Consider the following 26647-nt stretch of genomic DNA (forward strand, 5'->3'; position numbering starts at 1 on the left):
TTATGGTGAAGACTCAAACAAGTCATGCATATATAATGATTAGAAAAATTGCTTTCCAGAAGGTGTGATTTTCAGACACTGCAACTTTTCCTTGAGACCAGATCCAATTTATTAAGAAGGCATTCAAACATTACAAATACACTAATGCTCCTTATGTTTACTCGCCTACTCAGCGTAAGTTGTATCCAATTCCTGATGATTCTAAATCGTCATTATTTTGCACTAATGAAGGGGATGTCCTTTATAAATTAACAAAGTTAATATTCCAAATTGCTATGGGAAAATACGATACTTAAATAAACATCAAAGAGATTGTGGGAGTTAATAATTTTTAAATCTATAGTTTAAGATAAAATTCTTTTCAGTCACACTTCTAACAAAAGGTTGTTTTCTAAATCTATGAATTCTACCTCAAACACATAAAAGTGTTTGTTGAGTGGTTTTAATAAAAAAGATGAACTTTTCTTATTAGCAAGATTCTTTTAGTCTAGACGTATATAACTTCTGAGTTTATATTTCCCCCAGGACAGTTCAGAAGATTTTTATTTGGAGCTATAATCATTACAGATATTTTTAAAGGCCTCCAGGATAGATATCTAATTATAGGAATGGAGGTTATTTTAAGTTGCCTCTGTATAGGTACATCTCTGTAGTAACCTCCTGTTCTGGTGTTTTAGTGTACCATTCAGTTAAAAAAGGAAACGTTATGGTTAACCTCTCCTCTAACATGAGATCTTTTATGCAGAGGATGGAAAAGTTCTAATTTTTTTTTCCCTTGGAAGGTCACAGTGACCAGCTACTTAGTTTGTCAAAAATAAATGTGAAGAGTCTTTATTCATGCTGGGGTTGGGACGTTTGCCCAGGTCCTGTGACTCTGAGCTTACTTCTCCAGTGTGGCTGTCATTGTCACTGATGGACCCTGAAGGACCGCAGGAGGAAGCATCTCTCCCAGTGTGGGCACTTTGCTGGGACTGTGGATCTTCCAGGGAGTCATAAAGAAAGACAAATGCTGTGAATCTTTGATTAAAATGTTTCTCTCAGATTAAATTTTCCCCAAAGGAGAGCAATTTCATTTTCTGCAGCCCAGATCAAGAAAGCTAGTTGTAGCCACTTTGGAAACAGATATTGCCGTATTACCAACTCCAAATAGCCTCTTTAATGCTGCTCGAGAAAGTCCGAGGATATCATACACCCTCCCAGACGGTTCCTTTCTCTTTGTCCCATTTTTTAGTGGGTATAAGGACCTATGGAGACAACTTTGGTGACTTGATAATAATCTCACACCTGGAAGGCTTTGTCCGCTTAATGGTTGATTAGAGAGGATCGATACTTAATTTGCATGAGAAGGACACACATGGTCTTACTAAAGGTAGATTTCCGATCCTTGTATAGTCATATTTACAACCCGATGCTTATTCTTCAGGCATCCCTGCAGAGTCTCACATGCACTTTTTCCTTCCAATTTCACAAAACCTCTTATCCCTAGAGAAGCTTCTGAGGTTGAAGAAATATTGCCACTTAAATTAATTTCTCTTACCTACTAGGCTAGTCCTATCATGGAAACCCTAAATGGTCATATCTATATTCAAAGATGATTACATTGATCATGAACTTTTCTAACTCCATGATTAACAGGCTATTAATTGATAGCATATTTGACCTGCTTAGGATTTTAGTAGGATCTAGTAACTTTTGTAATGTGTGTGTGTGTGTTTATGTATCATAATGAATTCAACTCATCTCTTTGTCCTGGTTAGTAAACAGTAAAATACTATTAAATCACTTAACAATCATTATACACACAGTGAAAGCTGAATGATATTCATCATTACATCTCTACATCTTCCCAGGCTTCACAAAACTATGCCTTATTGGAAATATTACAGCAGAACAGCTGAACACCCCTTTGCAGAAGGACTGAATGAACACAGAATTAGTTAGACAATGTAATCATTCTTTATTTCATCATAAAGGTGATAAGAAAGCAAGTCCAAGCGTGAACAAGGCTCTCACAGCTCCCGTGCTAATAATGTGCCCGGAGTGTGCAGGTTCATTCTTCGTTGCCTTGGGGTGGGAGCCGCCTACTAATTCTGCATCCTACCGAGCAGCTGAAATGTCTATCATAGATAAAGCATCCATCTTCATTATTATTGGCAATTTTATATAGAGTTGAATGCCAGAGCTTGATGTTTTCCATCAGTCCCAACTAGAAACATTGCCTGCTTTTGTTTTTGAACACAATGTAATTCTCCAAAGACCTACAATTTTAAAATTCTGACTATAGCTTTGATGTTCCTTGTTCTACTATTTCTCAACCTCTTTGCCATATACTGTCCTTCACTGACCCCAGTGGGGGCAGTAAATTCTTCCTAATTATTCTAGCACAGTTCATCTCATGCTCTTGGCTCAAGAAAGAAGAAGTGCTTGACCAGATAGTCTTTTATTTTTTTGCATTTCTAGCTCTCTGTACAGATAAAGCCTGGCTTTCTTCACCCTCTTGCAATACTTCCTTCCTTTACACTCATTTTTCTGTTGAAGGCAGGCTGTGGAACCGGTTCCCAGCCTCGCGATTATACATCATAATATCCTATCACCTTTTCTTTTTTGCAGAGATCATCACTGGCATGCCAGCCTCAACTGAAAGAGCATATGTGTCTTCAGGTAAGGAAATTAGGCTTGTCAAGTGTTACTAACCAGAATGACACACATCACTGCTGGCTGCTCCTTCTACTAATCAGAACCCCTTCTGTGTCCAGATTTTAGCTGTTCTGTTTTCTGCCCCAATATTTTCCTCCAGCCCATTCTGCCTTTTTGGATTTTGCTTACTGGAATGCAGTTCTTGATGTATGTCTGAACTTGGGCATGAGAAGCATGTGCGAGGAGAAGGAATCTATGTCTAGATACAATTTAGTGACATTAGAACAGTAAAGGAGACATCTGGGTTATAAATTCAGTTTTTATATCTTCTTAGCTGCCTCTGCGCTCTTTCATCTACCCTAGTTTATTCCTGGGGAATGTGTCAATGTCCGATATCTGACCTTCGGGCTCCTAATGATCAGCTGTGGGATTGTAGACTTAAAAAACAAAGCAATGACTTTTGAAAATGTGGTTGCCTTTGTTTTTGGTTTGTTTATTTCTCACTTGCCTATAATATTTGCTGAGAGCAATTATAGTCTGTGCAGATACTCACTACTTATAGCCCAAGTATACTAATGCATGTATGTATAACCATAATTCATTCATTTCTCTGCTAATTATACATTTAATCTACTCTAATTTTATTTTTTACTTTTTCTTATCCTCTATAATTCTGTAGTAAACAGAACTTTAGCATATTTAAAAATTAATGTTCAACTGGGAGCAAATTTTTGCAGACCTGACTTAAAACTTACTTCAAAGGTATAATAACTCTCTTTGTCCCTGATACTTTACAGTTTATAAAGATTTTTACAACTCATTTGATAATAACAACAGATTCATGAGACATTATTTTTCTTCATTTTACAAACAAGAAAATTGAAGCATTAGGAATGTTAAGTCATATGGCTCAGCAAGCTCAGTAGTCTTTCCATTCATTACCCCATATTTAGTTTTGGCTTTATTGATTTTTGTAATTACGGCCTGTAGCTTGTTGAACCTATAAGAGGCCATATAATCTGACACAGCACGATCTAACTATTTTTTATCTTACCTTCACCAGTTTTTTATCTTCCTTTCAAAGCCATTGTTAAAAATCATAAAAGCTATATTTCTCTATATCTTAGACTGTTTTGGCCATATTTAGGGCATATTCATGGGTCTTATTAAGATGTACGTATCTGTGTTGTAGGGTGAGATGATCCTGGACTCGTAAGAGGCTCTTACTTTTCTTAGAAAGGGAGGGAAGGAGAGAGGAAGGGAAACAGATCAAAAGAAAAAAAAATGTTGAGTTATCTGAAACTCTTCGCCTTTCACTGAGGCTTTTTTTTTTTTTTTTAATGTAGGGACTTAATTATCCAACTCCAGTAGATGCTGTTACAACGCTGAACTTTTAAATTTATGTGGTGCTTGACTTGGAAATTTAGACTATTATTTTTTGATATATGACTTGAATCTTTATAACTTTTGGCTGCTGAATTTCAATCCTTCTTTGATACCAAATTCTTATTTCTTACTAATAAAAACCCTTAGGTCCTATGCTTTTTTTCCTGCATGAGTTATGTTTTATGCTAGGTCTGTACTTACCTACTGGTTTCCCTCCTTTCCTTGCTACCCTGAGAGGATCTTGCTACTGTACCTCCCCAGTGATTGTATTATGTGCTTACTTAGCATGTTTTGTTTGAATCCTAGTATAACTCCTTAAGTGGACTGTGCATGGACTTTATTCAGCACTGTGTTTGGTTAGGATGGTTATGCCAACCAAGTTGCCTGAAAATATTCTCATGCTTCTTCCTTTATTTTTTATTTTCTCTGTGCATGAAAGTTGACTTCCATTCTCTCTGAATATGGGGATTGTTCTCTTTGGTTTCACATTTTTAAAAATCAAGACCACACTTCAGGGAAGGAATTGTCTATGTCGCCTGTAGTGTGGCTCTGTTTAGAGTAGTACTTCTAGGAAGTGCAAACAGCAGTTGGTGTGGGATATCCTTGCAGATGGACCCACTCCATGTCCGTCTCTTTCAGCAGTCTTTGGATCTGGACTACAGAAATACTCAGTGGTCTTTGATTACTGCACTTCTCTTCCTTTGACTTTGAGATGCTTCAGCTTTTCTGTTGCACTGTTTTCTAGCCCTCTCTCTAGATGATACCCAAGCCTGGCCAATTTCTAATGTAAGAATCCAAGTGGCATGACTCAACAAAGCCTCATTCCACTCTTATGTTTTATAGAGTCTCCCATTAGAATATCAGTAACAACCGAAGGAGCAAATACTTCTTCATGTAAGTATATTTAAATATTCTGTTCACTAGTTTTTAACACAAGACAGTGTATGCTTCTGAAGGTCGTGTTCACATCTACCCTCTACCCTTACTGAGGGACCATGTATCAAGGTTGGAAGCAGGACGGTACTTGCTGTTTGAAATAGAAATGGTCCCCTGTTATGCTTGGGGTCCACTAGATACCCCCTCCCCCTAAGATACATCTGGATATTAACAGATACCACACACGTGGGCGTTTTAGGATAATGTAGAGTCTTTAAATGTTGGAAAATAACTGAATAGCCCCTGAGGCCTAGTTCTGAGTGAGCAATAGAGAACATTGTGGTTTGGTTTTTTTTAAAGTGTGTCATGATGCCTTCAGCAACTGCCTGAGGCATAATACCCAGCTGCCTGGGTCCCCTCTTCCAACCTCCTCAGTTCTCATATAACATGTGCTGTGATGGAGTTAGGAAACTATATATAGATGCCCTTAATTCAAATTTGATAGCAAGTGACTAATTATGAAAATGCTTGAAAGCAAGTCCCTAGGCAAGATCTCAGATTAATTTTCATCCGTTTAATGTTAAATGTGCTTTGTGAGTATGGAGTTCTACAACTGTTAGACTGATTGGTGCCTTGTGCTCTGTCAGGGGAACTGAAGACATTATTAGAGAGGACTAGTAAAAATAGTTTTCATACTTATAAATTGTGAATAGCATAGCATTAAATTTTGATATCCAGCAGGGGAATTTATCCGACCTTGAAAACAAAACTTATAACTACAGTCTTTCTCTCCCTTATTTTAGCTCTTTATTTAAAGCCGTTTCTCAGTTTGCTAAGCTCCTCAATAAATAGATGTTCCCAATTATTCAGTTCCAACCTGGAGGCTGTTTAAAGAACAGTTTCCTTTGACTATCAGCATGGTAGGAAGCCCTTGAAAAGAAGGTCTGTACTTTTGGCAACTTTGGTTGTTTTGCAAATCTGTTTAAATAGATCCAGTTTGACTTAAAGCCTTTCCCTGTAGATTGGTGGTGACAAAATTGTAATGATATGATGTAAACATATTTTTTTACTGCATGAAGTATAATGTTTTGGCTACATTTTAGCTAGATAAAGCATCATTCAATTGGATTGATGACGACGATCTTGTAAAATCAAACAGGAAATAAAATGCTAGAAAGGAATAAATTAGCTTCCTCTGAATTGCAAGGGCACTCATTATTACATACTCCAAAATGATAATCCCTCTGGGGAGTTTGGGATAGTAGTTATTTAATTCTACTTATAAAAAGATTAGTGTAATTATATAGATTTTAGCTGACTAGCATTAAGGAATCATGTTGTGCTTTGTTTTATATATTTGAGTGCTTATTACACAAAAGCAAATACCGGGTTTTTCTCTTTGGCGTTTTGTTCTGGGAATAATTTCTCTCCTGCATGATTCATTGAATAAAGTTATTGAAACTCTTGTAATTGGAACCCTCATGCTATCATTAATGGGGCGATGGATGCTATCCTCAAGCACAGCCGAGTAATTATGGAATGGAAGAAATATTTCTTTTGGTTTTCCACAGCTTTAGGGAACTGAAATGAATCTCTCAGTTTACATTTCTATTCATTGCAATACTGTTGAGAGAGAAAATAATTTTGAAATCCGACACCAATCTCTAACTCTCGGCAGAATTAGTTCCTGATATTTGGTAAAGATTTAAGACACAGAAAGAAGGCTTTAGTGCTAGTATGTTAAACTAGCTCAGCGTACCATTTTTGTACATCCCTCTTTATCCACGGTAGGCTCTCAGTAAATATGGTTACGTTGATTAACTAAGACAGTTTTTGATCTCACGAAAGTATGCTTTGTAATTGGAAAATGTAAAGCAATAGTGGCAGGATGCTAAGTCCAGCCTTGATTGGAACAGTGACAGCGTGGCCAGGCTCTCGGTTCCCTTAAAGGCAGCGTCTCGCAGAACCCTGCATTGCGGAGGCCTGTGACAGGCACAAAGCTCCGTTCAGTAAAGACCCGAGGTGACACTGGAAGAATCAGCAAGAACGATAAGCTGGACTTAGAGATTCAAAATACATAAAAGAGTCAAAGGCCTTGAAGAGTTCACGTGGGTCAGAAATAATCAGCCCCGAAGAACAAAGTTTTCTGCACTTACTTTCCCCAGAAAGGAACGATGCTATTACAGCGCAGTCACGTCTGTGAGGGCTGCATCCTTTGAACTGTTGACATCGGTGTTTTCTGAAGTCAATTTCGAAAAGCCATCCTGAAGTAGTAGTATGGATTCAGCAAACCTGTTATGTGTTGTAATGATTGGGGTGCTTTTCGGGTCAGTGTGGAAGAGGCGTTCGGCTCCTTAGGCACCAGTGTGCACACCTTCGAAGAAAGGATCCTCTCCTGCTGGTCCTGTCTAGAGACTCTCCCTGCTGGGCCCCTTTTGCGAGGGTTCAGCGGTGGTAGTTCATGTCCTTGACCCTGCTAGGTGCCCTGCCTGGGATGCCAGGCCAATCTCTGCCAACATCCTGTGTCTCCCCAGAGCCTTCCCTGACCCCTCCAGCCCCCAAAGTTCTCCTTGTCTCTTCATTTTGGAATAGAAAAAGCAGAAAGAAGAAATTAAAAATTGCCTGCCTACCTACTCAAAGTTAAATTGCTAATATTTTAGCATATTTTCTTCTAATCAGTGCTTTTCACTCTCGCTTTCTACTTACCCATTCTGTCTTTATTTACTTAATGTATCATCCACATTTTACCCATGTCATTAAATACTAAGAAGAAATTTTTAAAAAAATTAAATCTAAAGTCTTTAAATAATTTTTTCAATCATTGTAACAATGAAGAGATCATTCCTGACCTGAGGTTTTTTTAGGGGGTCTCTTTTCCATTAACAAACACCTTATCACTTTTCTCCCCTTTGTATTTATTTTTCCTAGCATTTCATAAATATTGGCAGAATACCAAAGTTAACAATCCTTGCCTTTGTGAGGCAAATTTTAACTACTTCTTTTTTGAGATTGGGAACTTGCATTGTACATTCACTATTTTTAGAATCGTTAATTATAATTTTTTAAAGATTGTTAGAATAATCTCCTGATAAAGAGCAACATTATTTTTCTTCATTTTATTTTATTTTTATTTTTGTAAATCACGCCACCAGTGATTTATAAGTGTATAAATAACTTGCTAAATGAGTGTCCTATTACACAGAAGTGACAGGCTTCAGGAGAACTTGAACCTTACAAAACTGTCAGTAGGACTATCTTGTTCCTGCTTTACACGCAATCAGCAGAAAAGAGAATGGATTGTTTAGGACAAACCTTAATGACTGCTCTCTGAAGTGCCAGCTGCCCGGGACCCCATTTTGCCGACAATTTTGTCGAATGCTGTAAAAGATACGATTGTTACACCAACCACTTTACTAAATTAAACCCCATCCATTCCAATTGAATGTATAAATGAAGAAAACAAAAATGAAAAGCCAAATGAATAGAACTAGGAAAGAAGGTTAAGATAAGTTTTTGGAAAACAGTCCTTAGTAGTAATAATAATAATAACAGCAAATGTTAATTGAAGGCCTACTGTGTGCCAGGCACTGGGTTAGGTGATTCCCGGGAACAATGGCTCAGGGTCCTCACAAAACCTTATTCCATTTGTCAGATGATGAAACGGATGTATCTTGTCTAAAGTCACACAAGCATGGTTCAGATCTAGTCAATATGATGATGCGTGAGGTTTAGTCGCCTCAAAGAGAAGAAGACTAATGTTCAAAGGACTGAGATTCTGCGAGCAGCAAAGTGCATTGGGAGCATATGCGGTAGTTTGAGGTAAACGCATTGCCCGGAACCCGCGGCGGCCGTCACCTTCATGTTCCACACCTGAGGTGCCAGGTGGAGAGGTCACATGGAAAGAATGCACACTTTGGATGGCTTCTGCTCTTAAGCCTAAACAGTGCCGCTGTAAATTACTGTGTAATCTTAGGCAAGTTATTTAACCTCCCTGGGACTCAGTTTCTATGCCTGTATAACCCTGTGCATCTCAGACCCATACTGGGAAGCCTAATGGGGGAAATGAATGGGATTCATTGAGCCCCATTAGGTGGTCTCCCCTATACACGGAAGGAGAGTGAGCCCCTAAAGGAGTGATGTGGCCCTGAAGGGAGACTGGAAATCAGGGGAGTCCTTGCATCTTATTGGAACAATATAGGACACGAGCTCTACTGTTGGGGGAGGAAAGGGGTTAATGACTTTTAGTCTAAATGATGCTGCTGAAAGCTCTATGCCAAGAAATCACTGTATTTTCAAAATATTATATATTCTCAGTGAAGGCTGCATTTTAAAGGAACTTATCCAGGAAGTTCTCTTTTAAATCGCTGAATGAAATGAACAATTCAATCTTTAATTTGGCACCTAAAAGAGCTAGCTGAAGGGGAAAAAAAGCTCTTTTGTCTGCTGAGACATTTCAGTTATAATGAGACAGTGTTTTCGCTTTGGAACAACCCAGTAATATATATTGATTAGATTAGACCATTGGTGAGATGTAGAGCTATGGTTCTTATATTCCACCCTCAGCTGTAACTGACTTACCTGCTTTAATTGTAGAGGAAAGTGCTCGAACCTTTGCTAAATGATTCTCAGCTGGAAAAATAGCATTTCAATTTTAGAACTTTATTGGTGGCAAAATATGACCACTGCCCTGCCTCTGTTGGAGAGCTACTTCTAATTGAATGCAAATTGTATTTCCAAATTTTTATAAACATGGCATTTTCAAGGGTGTGGTGGCTCTGTCTATTGTAGACAAACAATTTACTATGCATCATATAGCAATAAAAGGATACTTTGCAAAGGAAATTGCCCAACTGGTATATTTTTGTCTCTGATTGCTTAGACTTAGTTACAGATATGCAATACAATGACATGCAATACAGTGACTTGGAGCAGGAGTAGGCACTTGTATGTCACAGACATTCATATGCTCAGGCTGTTTATTACCTTCCTATTCAGTTCATTCATTTTTTAAGTAAATGTATCTTACTTTTTTTCTTAGTACTACCTGCAATTCTAATATAACTCTTCAGTTCTGCCTTTGTCCTTTCTGAAGTCATTCAGTGTCTCTCACTGTGTCCCACTGCTGACAAGATAATCTCAAAACTTTTGATCAAGCTTATAATAAGCTAAATCATAGTTAACCTTTTGTATTTGGTTGAAATTAACCTTCTACAAAATTGTTCTTTTGAACCATACAACTGTATGTGTGGGTGCTATGTATATATAAATAACTGATATTTGTATCATACTATATATTTTCTAAGGCATATTTTTATTTATTGAATCATTTATTCACACAGTAACTCGATGTCACCTAGATTTTATCCCATTTTATCCCAAGTCTTAGATGAAAGACTTGAAACTCAGAAATTTCTGACATGTCCAAATTCAAAAACTAAGTAGGTAGTAGAGCAGAAATTTAAACCTTAATCTTCTGATTTCAAATCTTACAGTCTTTTATTACATACTCTTATGGGATCCATACAGTAGCTCAAGGTTAGGCCATCTTAAAAACAACAAAAGGCATCGAAATGGAATTTTTGTAAAGATTCCAGGAATACAATCACATTTATCCAAGTAATCCCAAAGCCAACTTTACTGAATTAGTACACTCTTTGCAACCTACAAGGTAGTGAAATAGATAGGAGAGCCCTTAGTTCATGGTAACACAATTCAGGGGGTTAATACTATAAAATGAGGCAGAGACATTGGTCTAGAATCATGTTAGTGACTGACTCTTTGGCTTTGTTACTTTGAGAATGATGTGGTCTTTTTCAAAACATGCTATTTACAGAGATGGGAATAATCGTAGAGCCATTGTTCTAATGGGAATATGACCTTCATCCAAAGGGCAAATTTTCCTTGGTGGTAGTTTATGTTTGGGATAGATGTGTTGCCTTGTTCCAGGCTAACTACTATTTAATTTAGTGGATAACATTATAAATCCTAGAAATTATTTGTGTGATAGCCAAATCTGTTAGTAGAAAAATATTAGACCTGGAGCAATTATTTCTCTGTATTTTATTCTCCTGGGTGCTTTTTACTGGAAGAGTCTCTTTACATTTAAAAATATCTTCCATCTTTTTGTATATCAGCTGTGAGAGGGAAGGACAGTTTTATGTTTCCTGTTTAAGAGAAGTAGTAAAACTATAGTAAGGGTTTTTAATCATAGAGACAGATTAGTGAAATGGATATATAAAATATTTTTAATTTTTTTAAATGGTGAAGTGAAGGTAAGAGCATGGAGACAGAGGAAGCAGATATCAAGAAAGCAGCTAGGAGGGCAGAGCTAGGAAGATTTTGATAAATTTTCTCATGTTGAACTTTGTGGCTTTCTTAGTTCTTCATTTTTTCCCAAGTTATCTAGGGATCTGAGAAACAGGAAGATGGGACAGAGGCCTTTAAATTAAAAGACCCTGAACGCCATAAGAAACAGCTCTCCCACTCCCAAAAAATAAAGTAAAAAAAAAGGAACAAGTCAGAGGAAGGAGTGAGGAACAGCATGAAAAGGCAGCAAAAAATCTGAACAGTGATGCAGTTAGGAGTTTTTCAGTCGAAAGTGATAGAAATTCAACTCCAAGAGCTTCAACATAAAGCTGATCCAGAGGCTCAAGTGATATCATAGGCTTGTTTCTTAGTCTTTATGCTTCTTTTTTTCCCCTCTACAAATGTTAGCTTCATTCTCAGTGGCTTTTGACTGCCTGGCAGGGAGATAGCGGCTGGTATCTCGAAGCCTGTATCTCCTCAGCTCCTAATCTAAAAAGAGACAGTCTACTCCCTTATCCGAACAGCAGAGTTTAAGGGAGAATCTGATTGGCCCTGCTCGCATCAGATGCCTACCCCAAAGGAATTACCGTATCCAGGGAGATGAGTGACTGCTGGGCCGGGGCAGGGTCGGATATCCAGCCCTGTGTGTTTGGGTTAGTGAGGCAGATGGGCTCGCCCCCTGGGACCTGCATGCTATGGATTCATTACAGAAAGCAGGGCCCTGCACCTAAAGAAAGGGAAAGCGGCTAGACAGGCAAAACCAACAGGGCCCTCAGAGCTCACTGCAGAAGAATCAGGAAATTGATCTCAGTCACAGAGAATTTTAAAGGAAAGTTAAACATAAATGTTCCTGATAATTGGGCAGACACAATTAAAACAGGGTCACCATTTTAAATAATGAGGTAGAAAACTGAAGACAATTGAAATATCATCTTTTAAAGACTCTTGATTAGTACCAAGGAGCTCACTACAATCATTCTTAGGAATGCCCTCTTTTTTAATCCAAGAACTCATGCTCTTGTGAAGCAGCAAAGAGTAAAACAGATGAGTTACAGTTTTCAAATTAGAGTGCATGGGAAGCATTTTGAAATCTGGGGAATGTGCTTTCGACATAAAAGTCAAAAAGCACTTGATCCAGGTCCTTGTAAGCAGATTTTTAAAAAGTGCTAGTTTCTTTCATCAGAGTAATTGCAGTTGATTAGAGGGTGCTTCTTTCTTTCTCTTTGTTTTAGTAAGAAAATAAAAAGAAGCGTGCTTAGCCCATCCCATTTATTATTGCAGAGGAACTCGGCAGGTCTTAAGTGTGCAATCGCACTCATGGGGCTTTATCCGCCTCAGGGACGGCAGCGCTGAAACCTGGAGGAGGCAACGACTCCTGTTCATCTCATCTCCCACTTTTCTCTGCCCTGCCCTCGTTGTAATGCATCTGGCATTAATTCATTTCTTTCATAAAGGCGTGCTCTGTATACATAGTTCAACTCATCATCAACGGCACTTTTCATTTTCTCTCTCAGCCAACCAGGGGTCAGCTAAACCTTATGACCAGTTATATGGGCCAGTGTGGGCTATAGCCTAAAGCTGTGCTGGTCTTTGTTAAGTCCATGACTCTCTCTTATACAGAAGATTTGATGTGTAGGTTGAATTGTTCATCAACTATGAGCTATTATTTTGTTATTTGCTCTGATACTTCAGGGCTTTTTTTTCAGCAAATATTAAGCTTTTTAGACGAGGGAGGGAGGGAGGGAGGGAGGGAGGGAGGGAGGGAGGGAGGGAGGGAGGGAGGGAAGGACTGAGATTGTCTTCATTAAATATTGCAAGAACTTATATTTGCAATGATACTTTTTATCAGTTTTTCTTTTCTTAAAAGGAATTTAGGGCTATTAATCTGCCTGTTTCAACAGCAGAAAAGTAAAATACTGTATAGATAGGGACGGGCTAAGTGACAACTAAGGTCAAATAGCAAGTGAGTGAAAATTTAAGATTAAAGTTTGATGGCCCTGTTTCTGCTACTTGATTTATAATTTTTAGTCTACAAGGCTACATTTTTTCCCAAACAAATGAAAAGGCTGTAAAATCTGGCATGTTCCACCTCTGATGAGATGTACCACGAGGAACCCCTTGTCAAACAGGGTATTTTTATGATAACAATGTGTTATGACTGAAGGAAATATGAAGAGCAATACCCTTGCATATATCCGAGAGAAAATTATGTAAGTGGCCATAATATATTTTTTATACATTTTGTACATTTCCCTTTGGCTGATCCAGATGGATTTTTTTCTCTGTTATCCTCATAGCAGCTTCTTAATTTCATGTCCCTAATGCTCCAGAGCAGAAATGCATCTTTGTTCAGATTTTCCTCAAGTTATCTGTGCAAAAATAAACCATACAAAGAGTCCTTGAGTATGCTTTAGGATAAATAGGTTATGGGGATGAGAATTGCCTTATATGTGCAAATGAGACTGTGTGTGAAAGCAAGATAAGCTTTAGGAAGGAAATAGGTGACTCGGGGCACATAAGGCATTTATTGGAACCTTTCAAACCCTTTTTACAGTGCAGGTAAAGGGGACTGAGATTTAAAACTGTTCAGCCTAGTGAAAAAATAAATAAAAATGAAACATTACATCCACTACATGAAAACGCAGAGAAACAAGTATTATAGTAAAATTTTCTGCTTGTTTTTTTTAAAGGACTAGAGCATTAGCTGTGACCTTCTCAGTAAAAAGCGCATTGAGGAGTGAGTGTAACAGAGGCTCCTGGTGGGGAGGGTCTTCGTCAGGAATAGGCTTAGCCATAATTTCATTCAGTTTCAGAATGTCGCAGCTCCTTCCCTCCTTTTTAAAGGGAAGTGCAGGCCTGGGTATATTTTATTAAAATGATGCTCTGAAATGATAAAAAATATTATTGTCCAATCAAGGAGTAAAACAAGCTCTTTATTATCCCATTGATATATTGAGATGTTAGATTATTTCCCACCCCCCAGCAGGACTCTCTTGGTGCTCCTACTGCTCCGGTTCAGACAGCAATCTTGCCACTTATTATAGACACAGGTGTGCACATTGGTTCCCAGACAAGAATGTAAGGTCTTGAAAGGAGGACTTTTGGTTTACTTGTGTCTCCATTCCCCTAACATATCACTACACTGGTTCCTAGTGAGTATTTATTAAATAGATATTAATAGTGATTTGCTTTTTAAAATTAGATTCCCACCATTTTTTAAAGTTGTACGCCTGTGTGCTTATAGGAAAACCTTAAATCATGAAAACATATATTTAAATATTTTAAAATCAAAGTTAAAAAACATAACCTTGACTTAAATAATGTTTATTAGAGAATTTTTAACATTTGAGAAGTATTTCACATGCGGGTATGTTTCTATTTTAAATTTTTCTAGCTTTTATATCTGGAAGTTTTCTTTTTATGATAAATACTTCTTTATGGGGTGACTTTATAGGACTCTGTTTCACTTTAGATGGAATTATTACAAAATATCTAAAAATCTCCATAGTAACTGGTACCGGTTTGTCGCTGTTCCTCCCTGTGGTGCTGAAAAGTCAGTCACTTATTTGAGATTAAGGGAATGAATGCCACCATAGCATTAATAAGGTTGAGTTTTCTTTTATTATTATTAAAAATAATTATTATAATAAAGTAAATAATGTTTTAATGAGCACTTACTATGTGTCAGATACTTTCATCTGAGAATAGATGCAATATAATAGTCCCATTTTACAGATGAGGAAACTGAGGGTCTCGGACAATTTAAAATTAGTCAAGGTTATATAGTGGGTATTGGTGGAAGCAGGGTTTCACGTCAGTGTCTCTGACTCCATGTCCTGGGTTCTTTTCACCAACAGACAGTAGAAGTAGAAGGTAAATAAAAACCCTCAGAGGGCTCCTCTTATGACCCTAAACCTGCTACTCTCTTTAAAGGGCTTGTAGTGTTGCAGTGACTTTTAAAAATGGTCTTTTTCCTTAATGAGTTTACTTAGAACAAATCAGTTCTATGAATCAAGGTTCCTGAACAAGGCACAGAAATATATACACACATATTTACTATGATAAAAGGTATTAAAACTAGGGAGTTTATATGTTTATATAAATTGTTTACTTGGTACTTGGGTAATTTAGAATAAACACCATGAGCCCAATCCCCCTTCACCCTCTAGTACACACACTTTTGGGATGGAGGGAGAATGCTGAGCATTTTATGGTAGATAAAAAGTATATGTGTTAAATATCTGAAACTCAGTTTATTCAAAAAAAAAAAGCATAAATATAATATGTGATATGTAACCTCAACTACTTCTTCCTTGATTTTGATGGTAATTTTTGAGATGTAGAATAAAAACTACAGCTTTTTGTTTAAATTCCAGAGTGATATGAAAGGTTATTTGGTTTTAATAATTCCTGCAGTAAGTTTTCTTTTTTGTGTTTGGATTGACTTCTTTCGTCAGCTTTCAGGGTATTTTTCCAGTGAAGATGACATTCTCATTCCCGGCTGCTGTTAAGCATTTCAAGCAGGCAGCCTGTGGTGTAAATTCCAAGTGACTGACTATGATTAAACACAAGATGAAACTTGAATGGCACTATCTCAAAATCTACTTAAAGCCTGACAGGCACCTGTCTGTAGCAATATATCCACTTTTGAACACATGGGGAATAAGAAATTGTGGCTTTTTTTGTGGACACATTTCTTTTTCTTTGAAATCAAAGGGGTAAAACTACCCATTTGTCCCACATCACTAGAACAGCGATACAGATTTCTAAACAGTATAGACAATACAAATACACAGTTAATGATACCTGACCTTGAAGTCTGATAGTTTGCACCATACCCATTTTATACCAGTTGTAATTTTCTCATTTGGATGTAGATACTATAGGAACTTTAAAAAAAAAAAAAAGCATAACTGTAATTAAAAAGCAAGCACTCTGGAAGCACAAGACACAAAGAATTAATTGGGATGTCACCTCCCCTTTCTGCATCCACCGGGAAGCTTGGTGATCTGAATTGTCTTCAGCAGTGAGCTCAGGACTCCCTGCTGAGGCTCTTTAACATTTGTTATTACTTAGCTATTTTATTTGGCAGGCAGCCCTTCTATTTCATCTTCTAATGCACTGGCAAGGCTCCTATTGCCAATGGCTTAGAGTCTACTACTGCTAGGGTAAGCGGCACAGCCGAACTTTCAAGCCTCTGCATCCTTCTAAATAATGCATCTGGTTTCCTGTAACTACAGGAACCCTTAGGCTTTGGTAGGCATGTCTTTGTTAGCGAGGGTAAGAGAGTTGGGAGATGAACGATTGGGGAAATAGTTGTAGGCAGTTATTATCACTGATTAGACCCTGCCTCCATCATATATGCATTAATCACTGGGCTAATGCTAATGGAATGCTTATGATATTGAGAGGAGACATAAACAAGATATATAAAAAGAATATCTTTGCTGACTGAACAGCGTGCTTAATTCAACATGGAAAATGCTCGTCATGTTAATCTAGGACCTTTTGAAACTCTATTGCCTGTAATTAGATCTAATTTGCTCCTTGTTTTTAAAACGTCTTTTAGTTTGAGCAGAATTTATTGACTTTTTGGGTGCGTGCACACTTGTTTTTAGAACAATAATGGGATGTAGGTTAAAGGTAATACCTAACGCCCCAGATAGATTGATGGCATAACACATTCCTGGATTTGAAATGAAGGGGGGAAATGCCACGTTAGCAAGTTAATGGCAAAGTGAATCATATATATAATACTTTTATACATATCTGTTTATAAAGTTTTATAATTAAAATTTTTTTTGAGCATCAGAAATAGTAGCATTTAAACAAGAAAAATCAGTTTTCAAAAGTGAAAATTGTTTTAGCAGTGTCTTTAAGATGGACCTTCAGACAACGCTGATACTAAATAAGACTGCTCCACCCCCGTGTACCTCCTTTCTTCATTGCACACACCACCGTCAGACAGTCACAGCCTGACAGGGCTCAGTATGGAAATTGTGTTGTAAGGATACAGAATTCAAATTGGTTTAGATGTTGAATGAGAAGCAGGTTACTCCAGAGCCTTGCATACTTTCATCAAGTTTAATCGAAAGAAGGAAAGATCATGTTTCTAACTGGATAAAGGATGCGAATTCTGATCATTTTGTTATGTATTTCTTTCATCACCATCAGTCCCAATGTGAATAGCTCATGAAGACAATGGCTTTTAACTTTAATTATAAAACTTACTTGGTCATCTTTAGCTTTTACTGTGTCGGTTGTTTTGCAGATCCTAGGTAGTTCCCAGAACTGTTAGTCAAGAGGTTAATGCTTATTTCTTTGAATCATGGCTTAAGCTAGTTTCCTCATTGTTAAACTAGCTTCCTCATTGTTTAAGCTAGTTTCTACAAGCAACCAAGTTTTAAAGCAAATCATCAGATCTGTATCTGTATGTATGTAATATGATTTTTTTTTCTTTTGATTTGGACTACAATATTTTTTTCTATTTTGAAAGTTTAGAATATCTATGAAATTAAAACATTTCCATAACAATTCAGGAAATTTGGTTAACTATACGATAGAACTGCATTGGCATTTTCCATAAATAAGAAGTCTTCAGTTTGCCATAAAGATAATAATAAAATGCATTGATATTTTAATTGATTCATTTATTTTAATCCACCCACCCAAAACAATCAAACCAATAACTTTTTAAGAAAATTAACCTACCATCAAATTACTACTCCAGCCTAGTCTGTTTGGTGAGTTTTGTTTTGATGGTTACTGAGGATGGAAATAGGTGGAATTTGTTTTATACCTCTAATTGTCCAGTCCTTCCAGAGGCCTCTTGACTAGGCATGGTCCCTCGGGAACTGAATCTCTACATTCTTCTTCTATCACTAGTCAAAACAAAACACTATCAGAGGAAAACATTTTCATAACTGGATCCTGAGTGAAGGAAAATCTCAGATACTCAGACATGCATATACAATAAACAGTGTTTCCTGACAGGCTCATTAAAAAAAAAAAATCACTCCACAATATGTCTACCACACAAATAAAATTCATGATAAGACTATGGACTCTCAGTTCTAAAGAATTTGCCTTGTTGCCAGACTGGCATTAGGAAAACTAAGTTCTCCATTAGAATGTATAGCTGTGGAAGCAGGGACTCACTGCAGTATCTTTCTCTCTTTTTGTCTATCTTGTGTAAAGCTTGACATATATTAGGCAATTACTGAATAAGGAATGAATGAATGAATGAATGAATGAATGAATGAATGAATGAATGAGTGAGTGAAGTTACCAAAGGCAACCGGGGCAAGATCAACCTAGAGTGTATCTAGAAAAACTAAGGCACATATTTTAAAAACTATATGGGAAATCAGTGGCAGAAGAGACATTAATTAACTAATGGCCAAACCTTCTCCGCTATACTATGCATAATCTTTAACTTGCTGTAATTGCACAATGTTTTCAAATATTGATTTAATTTATTTAAAAAATTGAAGCAGAGAAATTAGATTTTCCTGCTCAACTCTGGGTTTATGGCATGTCTTTTTCCCTCCTCTTGTTCATATTAGAAGAAATATGCATCTGAAGGGCATCATACTATGTAGTAAGTTAAAGTTTTTTTGATTCATGAGCTTACTGTCAACATCATTTAAGCGGGTTGGATTTCATCATGGCCAGAGTTAAGCCACACATCATAATGAAGCGGACCACCTAACGTAGCAGACTGAATTCTGGGGTTGCGGGAAGGTGCACCGATGTGCGGTGTAGATGTTTCCGAATGGGAACTGTGTCATGAATGTGAACGTGTGGGTGCGTTGTCATGGTCATAATTGTTCTTCTCTTCACTTCCTCCTCTCCCCTGCAACTTCAGTCGTGCTCGGATCCAAGTACTGGAGAGCTCCAAAGAAATATTAATTTTTATTGAAATGATTGGGTTCACAATGGTTAACAAAACTCCACAGGCTGCAGGTGCACAGTCTATAACACATCACCTGTGTATTGCATTGTCAAGTCTCCTTCCATCACCACTTCTCCCCCCTTACCCTCTTCTACCCCATTTCTCATGTCATCGATGACCTTCTTTCTTTTTAAATCTCCCATTGGTGCCCTTTCACAGTATAATTCTCAAGAGGAGAAAGAAGGATCCTGGTAGTGAGGATTATAATGAAGGAAGGGCTGATATAAATATTCTACTTGCCACGATGTCTGACCTGCTCTGTTTGTCACAGTCAGCCCTCTCTTCTGTTTTCCAAGGTGACTCAGACCTTTCCACTCTCAGGATTTGAATCGTGCCTTCATTTTTGGCATATAACCTCCCTTTCTTCTTCAGAGAAAAAAGAGACTGTAGGATGGAACTTCCTTTACCTTCCTGTTATTAAATCTATAAGCCTCAGCACAGTGTCTGAGAGATAAATAGCCACTTAGTATACTTTTTTTTTTTTGGATGCATGGTGGATGGAGAGCTAGATAATTAACATATATCTTGGGCCTTTAGAAATGGCGGCTATTTTTATTATATCTAATACAGTGACCTTAAATATGAAATCTACCACTTTTGAGAAGCAGGTCATCCTCAGGTTTTCTATTTTTTACCTGCCAGACTGTGAGGCGAAGTTAGTTTAACTGCTGAGCAGCAAATTTCCAAATCAGTTGCTGCATGCTGGCTGAATTTCAGTAATATCATTTCATTTTGAGTTGGACAACTCAAGCATTTCGTCTTGATTTTTTTTCACAACATACTTATCACTGAAATAATTATGTTGTACCTATTCGACAGCCATAGGTTATTTTAAAACCACCTGACCCCAGGAGTACAGCTTCTCTGAGCCTGAGACGCCTAAAAATGTGTTACCTTCGCATTGCACTTGTGTATCTTTTTTAAATTTCAGAGATCTCCCTCTGCTCTTCCTTTGCATCACCAGATGCTTAGGTACCTTGGAAACCTGCTTATGTATTAGTATTGATCTCAGTAGATTCTTTGGCTTTAAGGGTATGAATGGTTAACAATAATTAACTTTTTATATAGCCATTCAAAACTTTTTTCTTGGAGCCTTTGGGGGTGAAAGGGAAGAATGAGAGGATCCTTCTGGATGCCTTTGATGTCAATCAGTATTGACTAGAGTAGTAAACATTTGGAAGGTCATGATAGAAGAAAGATTGGGCTAAATTCAGGTATTTAATCTGGGGTTAAGGGGACTTAACCTGAAAATGGGTTGTCTGACCTCTAGTGACAGTCATGGCAAAACCTCAAGAAAGAATTTTTGAGAAACACTTCAGAAGATTTATGTTTCATCTGAGAAGGCTGTTTAAAGCCTTCTGAACCATTTCAGTTAAGCCTTTCCTTCTTATGGGAGGTATATGGGGGCAGAAAGAAGCATATGGTTGAAGCTCTGCACTGCAGTGATATGTAAAAGAAGTACTGCTCCTGCTAGGTTAAATTACTCTGCATGCCTCTTGCTGTCAGTGATGTGATTTAGTTAAATACAGATGCTTTTAGAGGGGCTTTGTGCTGCATCATAAATATTTAATAGTTTTATAAAATATCTGCATCCATAGCTGGGTGGGAAAAACATCAGAGGAGAAACTCAACCTCTATCTACATCAGAGCCTTTGGCCTTAGAGTGTCCACTGACCAGTTGACCATTGGAAAAGGCATTTTCAGGATAGGAATGTTATTAACAATAAAAGGATTGTGTTTTTTGTTATTTTTCAACAGAATAAAGGTTATTGTCTAACCCTTCCAATGTTGTCAGTAGTGTGAACTTTACAATTTTCCTAGTCACATTATTCATAGATGTTCCAATTCCCTAATAGTTAAAATATAGCATTAAAAAAATCCCTTCTCAATAAATAAAATGGTATGAGGAGAGGGGGTCAGGAACAGCTCTTAGATTTTCTGCAGCAACTAATGGTTTTTCATATAAAGATACTTCGTTGTCATCAGATAATGGTTCATATTATATGGCTCTTATATCCTTGATATAATTTTGAAATTCATCTTAAAAGTCAGTTTCTTAAAGTAAGAGTAGTAGGAAAAGGTGGGTGGGAGGGGGCGTAGTGGAGGAAGAGAGGTGACCTAGTGCAGGTTACTGGATGTGGAATTGGTAGATTATTTTGGGTCTTTTTTTTGTTTTTTGGCATTGGTTAAAGAGCTTTTATAATAAAACTTACTACAGTAGATTAAGATGGGTTCTCTATCCTTTATGGTGACCAGAAACAGCCATGAAAAAAATATTTCCAAAAGGTTTTTCAGCATTCTATCATGGAGTTTTCAAACATACAGAAAAGGTGTATGAATTGTACAGTAAACAACTTAACATTGTTCACTATCTAGATTTTACAGTTGACACTTTGCTATTTTGCTTTATGAAATATCTGCCCATTTATCTATCCATCAAGTCCTTTTATGTTTGATGCAATTTAGGTTGCATCCATGAGAGCATTTTACCCCCAAATATCCCAGTGTGCATGATATATGTGTTTTATTACATTCCTTAAAAGAATATATAGGTGATGGGTTAGGTTAACAAATAGAATATAGGTTTCTGTGGAATGAGCCATCATATTTGGACCTGGGGTTTTCTAGTCATGATATTTCAGAGTAGATCTCAGTCATCAGCAGCCGTCTTTTTCCTGTTCCTGACAATCGCTCCTTCCCCTGTACCAGTCTTCTAATTCTCCGAATTAAAAGAAGTAACCTTGGCTCACCAGTTCTCAGGTATTAGCAGTTCTTGATGTTGTGTATGTTTGAATCATTGCAATAATGTAAGGCTGATCCCTATTTTACAGACACTTTCCTGGAGATAAGCTTCCTTCTGTCCACTCAGAGTCTCTTTATTCCGTACCTTCCCGTGCAAGCATAGAGTTCACTGTAATGTTTCAATTGTTTAATGAATTTCTGATCTGCAAGCTGTTCTCAGTGAAAGTTCTTTCACTTTGCACCCATATCCTGCGTGTCCCCTCAGTGTATTGAAACGCTCTTGAATGGCTAAGTTCAAACATGAATACTCCCAGGAAGAGGGCCTGGATATCAGTAGAGCTATGGTCAAAAGTAGTCATGGGAGCATCAGATAGAGTGAATTTCCAAGTAGACACAGTTGCAGTGAAAGGTCAAAGTGAGATACTTCTGCAGAGATAATCCATGGTGGTAGTGACAGAAAATCTAAACCATCTGCTATACTGTTCCTTCCTATCTAATTCTCAGGACACAACCAAAGAGCTTTCCACTGTGGAAATGAAATGAAAGGAGGGGAGCAATAGACCTGAATTATAGTCATGACTCTGAAACTAACTTTGGTGTGACTCCAGGCAGTTCATTTTTACCCTCTGGAACCTTTTTACTTCTTATGTAAAATGAAATTTATGGGTAAGGCCTGTTCTAGCTTGAACATTCAGCCAAAGAAAAATTTAAATCTAATTATTTTTGAGATTATAGTTTATCTTTGTGTTAAGACTAAATCCTTTCACTCCAAATAATTTCTGCAATAGAAAGGAAAGAAAAGAAACAGTCGTTCTTAAATCTGATTGGAGGTTTTGAATTGGAGGTCACATTGTAAGGCATTTTTATCTTTCAACTTTCAAATTCATATTTTTAAAGTAATAAAAAGTATAACAATGCAGAAAATGTTTCTACCTCTTGGACTGAGAAGCAGCAGAAAAATATGACGCAGGCATTAGATCAGCAAAAAAGTAGGGAGAACTATGTAACCTCTAAGGAAAATGTACATTGTACAAATTTTCCTCTAGCTAAAGTCTTCTCAGATCTACACATTTGGACCATATTTAAAAGTAGAGCTCTTCAGATAATTTCTTTCCCCAAGCTTCCTTTATTCTGGGTGAGTTCTGAGGGTTTAATTTACACATGGTTTTATATGATGTTTCAGAGTCTCTTGAGTAGGTGGTACTCTTTTATAAGTAATTAATTCATAACTGGCTCCTTATGTGGATCAACAGTTTCTATCTGAACAGGAAATTTAAAAATCTAACAAATTTCTACCTGGAGCATTTGTAAAAGTGATATGCTGTGCTACCCACTGCATTTCTAGATTGATTTGGGGACCAGAGTTTATAGGCTTAGCTGACAAGCAACTGAAGTATAAACAAATAGCTGGTGCCTAAGTATAAATCAAAATCAATTACATCTGTTTTTGAAACTTTACGGAATTTGTATTAAACTAGCATTGATTTTCAGAGGCATTTTCCCCCTTATGTTTAATTTTTTTCTGCAAAGTACAGCCTTTATTATTTTCTTTAAATGAGATTATACATGTACATGCACATAAAAGTGCAGATTACCCCTTGTGTTTTTGTTACATTTGCCATAAGTCTTGAGGGTAAAACAAACAAACAAATTCTCCCGAAGCTGTGATGCCCTGTGCTATGACCTTAACTTATAGTAGTAAATATTAATGAAGCAAAGCAAAGGTATTTGTTCAAGGTGACTAATACAACATCTATTGCTAGTAACATTATGAGTGACCATCCATTTATATAACATCAGAATAGTCGCTATAAAGGTAATTTTCCTTTTGGCCTTTCTTCTTTCTGTTATACACATACACAGAGTAACTTAACATTATTTGCATTTATTCACACAAGTAAAACTCTCTCTGGAGTACCCATGTCTTTAAGACATTGTCCCATAGTTTACTGATCCCCCTTCAGTAGAGTTTCCATATTGATACATTCATTCAATAGCACTCACTGTGCGCCAGGCCTGCTCTAGGTAGTAGAGATATATAGTAAACAGACACAGTTCTTGCCCTTAGGGAACTTGCATTCTGGTGGTGAGTGCCACCAAAAAATACTGGTAATTCAGAAATACTGCCACTTTCCTCCATCCTTTGCTCCTATTTCTAGTATATTCTCACTAGGCAATGGATGGAGTCCAACAATGAGAAATGATATTTTAACTCTGTAAAATGAGATAGTTATAGATATTTCTCAGTTTTTCATAAAACTTCTTTTGGATTGAAACTCTCAAGGACATACCAATTTATTATATCTTTATTTGTGCTTTGAAGTTTCGTGGGATGCAGTATTGCATCATCAACATCAATCACTTCAGAGTTTATAGTTAATGATTGCCAGAGATTTAATGCCACGTGACCTACTGAGATTTTGTAGAGGAAAGGGCAGCCTACACATAAAAAAGTCTCATTATTTTAGGGCAGTCCACTCGTAAAACTAGTCATATAGGACATGTTTTCCTTTTAAAATTAAATGTTGGAGAAGCTGAAACTATGATGCGTGTCCATTGTAATTTTTTTTTTATTGAGTTGGAATTCACTTAACATAAAATTAACCATTTTAATGTGAACGATTTATTGGCCTTTTTCACCATGTTGTGCAACCACCATCTCCATCTAGTTCCAAAACATGTCCAGTGTAATTTTAAAGGAAGGTGACTCGTAAAATTAGAAATAAAATAAACTCTGGCTGCTTATAACTGATGATTTTACTTACGGGGAATACAAAAGTAATAGGTTTTCTCAAAGTAAAGAAGACTCTTTATAACTATCACATTTCATAAAAATATCTTCCTATATAAAATTCTCACATTCTCATCTTTGAGGTCATTTACTGTATCCTGAGCTACAAGAGAACTGAACTCATAAGGAACAAACTGTGCCAGAGTAAATTGATCATCTTGGTACAAAATGAGAACATAAATGCACTCCACAGCAAACATTTAATACAGCATCTCACAAAATGATTCTTCAGATTAAGTCACATTGACTTCTCTGAGTAAATTTTCCCTGGGTGAGAATAAAGTATAATCAGAGTCTCGACTAACCCTCAAAGTGGGGCAGAAACACCTGCCCACTAAGGTGAAATGAATCTCACTCACCCATTTAGCATTTTGAATAATGTTGAAGAACTTCAAAGACCAAGTGGACTTGGTTTGCCCTCAGAGAACTCTTCTGTTTGGCTCACGAGAAAAGAATTACAGGAAAAACAGTGACATTTTGGCTCAGTCCCAATTTTTCATCCATTGAAAGGAGCTGTGGTGGTTAAGAGTTAAGCATAGTTCTGGTAACAGAGTTTCACTAAAACAAGATAAATTCGTGAAAGACATATTTGGGAGAAATGAGAAAACTTTGTAAGGATGTATCTGAACTAGTAGACGTTAAAATATCTGACAAAATGGAGGAGATTATAGAAGGTATTTTGAATAGATGCATGTTATGAAAAAAAAGTGTGCCCATTTATTAGAAGTGGCATCATCTGTGTAATTCAATCTCAATGAGAAAAAAAAAAAGAAGAAAAAAAAATATATATATATATATTGAAGAGAGAGCACAGATCTAGGTTTGGGACAATAAGATATTGATAGACGTGACCTTCGAAGAATTGCATTCTTCAGTCCTATGTACAAGACATAGTTAAATAATAACCAGCATTGAAGGTATGTCCCAGTAATGGTGTGGTTTGGAAATGCTGGGTCTGTGACTTGGAAGCAAGGAGGGCTCCATGGAGGAGCTGAGACTTGAGCTGGAGGTTAATTTTCAGGTGGGTGGGAAGAGGCTAGCACATCCATTTGAGTACTTTGTGCTCACTCTTGGAGGAAGCAGCAAGTTTTTAAGGTTACCTTTAGGCCCTGAAGGTTTCCTGTGAAATCACAATTTCATAACTCATTGGCAAGTAAATCACTATAAGTTTATACATAGTCATCTGCAAAGATTATGATCCCAAAATTAAATTACTGCTGTCATTGTGGTATTAGATACCACAAAGTAAATTTTACTTTTTCAGCCATAAAATTTAGGAGCAAGGATAAACTTCAGGGATAAACATTTTCAGAGTGAAAGAGCCAAAATACAGGGGTGGAAAATGTAAAAGGGAAAATAAGTTTGGGTAATACGGTCCAAAGCAGAATGGCATTTATCATCCTCTGTCATCTGCTGGAGCTATGCTAAGTACTTCTCATGATAGAATACATAAAATAAATGCAGAACCAAAGAGCCTAGTTTGAACTGAGGTAGCAGAGAAATTTGAGTATATTTTATCTGATGATATAGTAGAATATTTTCTTCAGTGAAGCTGGTTTGGAAAGATGCTGGAATATTATGAAAGTGGATCAAAAAAGTATGTTTTGAAAAGTCAAATCCCTTTCTATATTACTATGTCTCCTCTTGACCCAGATTGACATATCAATATGTACTTCCTTACCTTCTGTGGTGGATTAATTGTGGCTGCAAATTCTTTGGCCCTCTGTCCATCAAGATTCATTTGTCCTGTCTTGAATCTCAGGTGGCACTGCGACTGCTTAACCAGTAGGATGCAGTGGCAATAACCTGTGCAGCCTCCAGATCCAGATTGTAGGAGGCCTGGCAGCTTGCATTCCTCTCTGTAGGGATGCGTCCTCTCAGAACCCAGCTGCCAGGCTCTGAGAAGCCCAAGCCACTTAGAGAGGCCACAGGTTGGTGCGCCACCCGCCAGTCCC

General features: G+C 37.2%; 1 protein-coding gene across 2 annotated transcripts in view; it reads left to right on the forward strand.

The window, feature by feature from the left end:
* Positions 1 to 26647, forward strand: part of NRG1 (neuregulin 1) — an 889211-nt gene that overhangs the window by 748051 nt on the left and 114513 nt on the right. Inside the window, exons 4-5 of one of the 2 annotated variants that reach the window (XM_087814157.1) lie at positions 2611 to 2661; positions 4867 to 4917. The exons of the other annotated variant lie outside the window; for it this stretch is intronic. Of the exons in view, the coding sequence (XP_087670283.1) occupies positions 2611 to 2661; positions 4867 to 4917 (102 nt within the window). The remainder of the gene's footprint in view (positions 1 to 2610; positions 2662 to 4866; positions 4918 to 26647) is intronic. 2 annotated transcript variants of the gene reach the window in all.

This window comes from Miniopterus natalensis, chromosome 2, assembly GCF_054644295.1.
Source record: "Miniopterus natalensis isolate mMinNat1 chromosome 2, mMinNat1.hap1, whole genome shotgun sequence".
Taxonomy (NCBI): Eukaryota; Metazoa; Chordata; class Mammalia; order Chiroptera; family Miniopteridae; genus Miniopterus; species Miniopterus natalensis.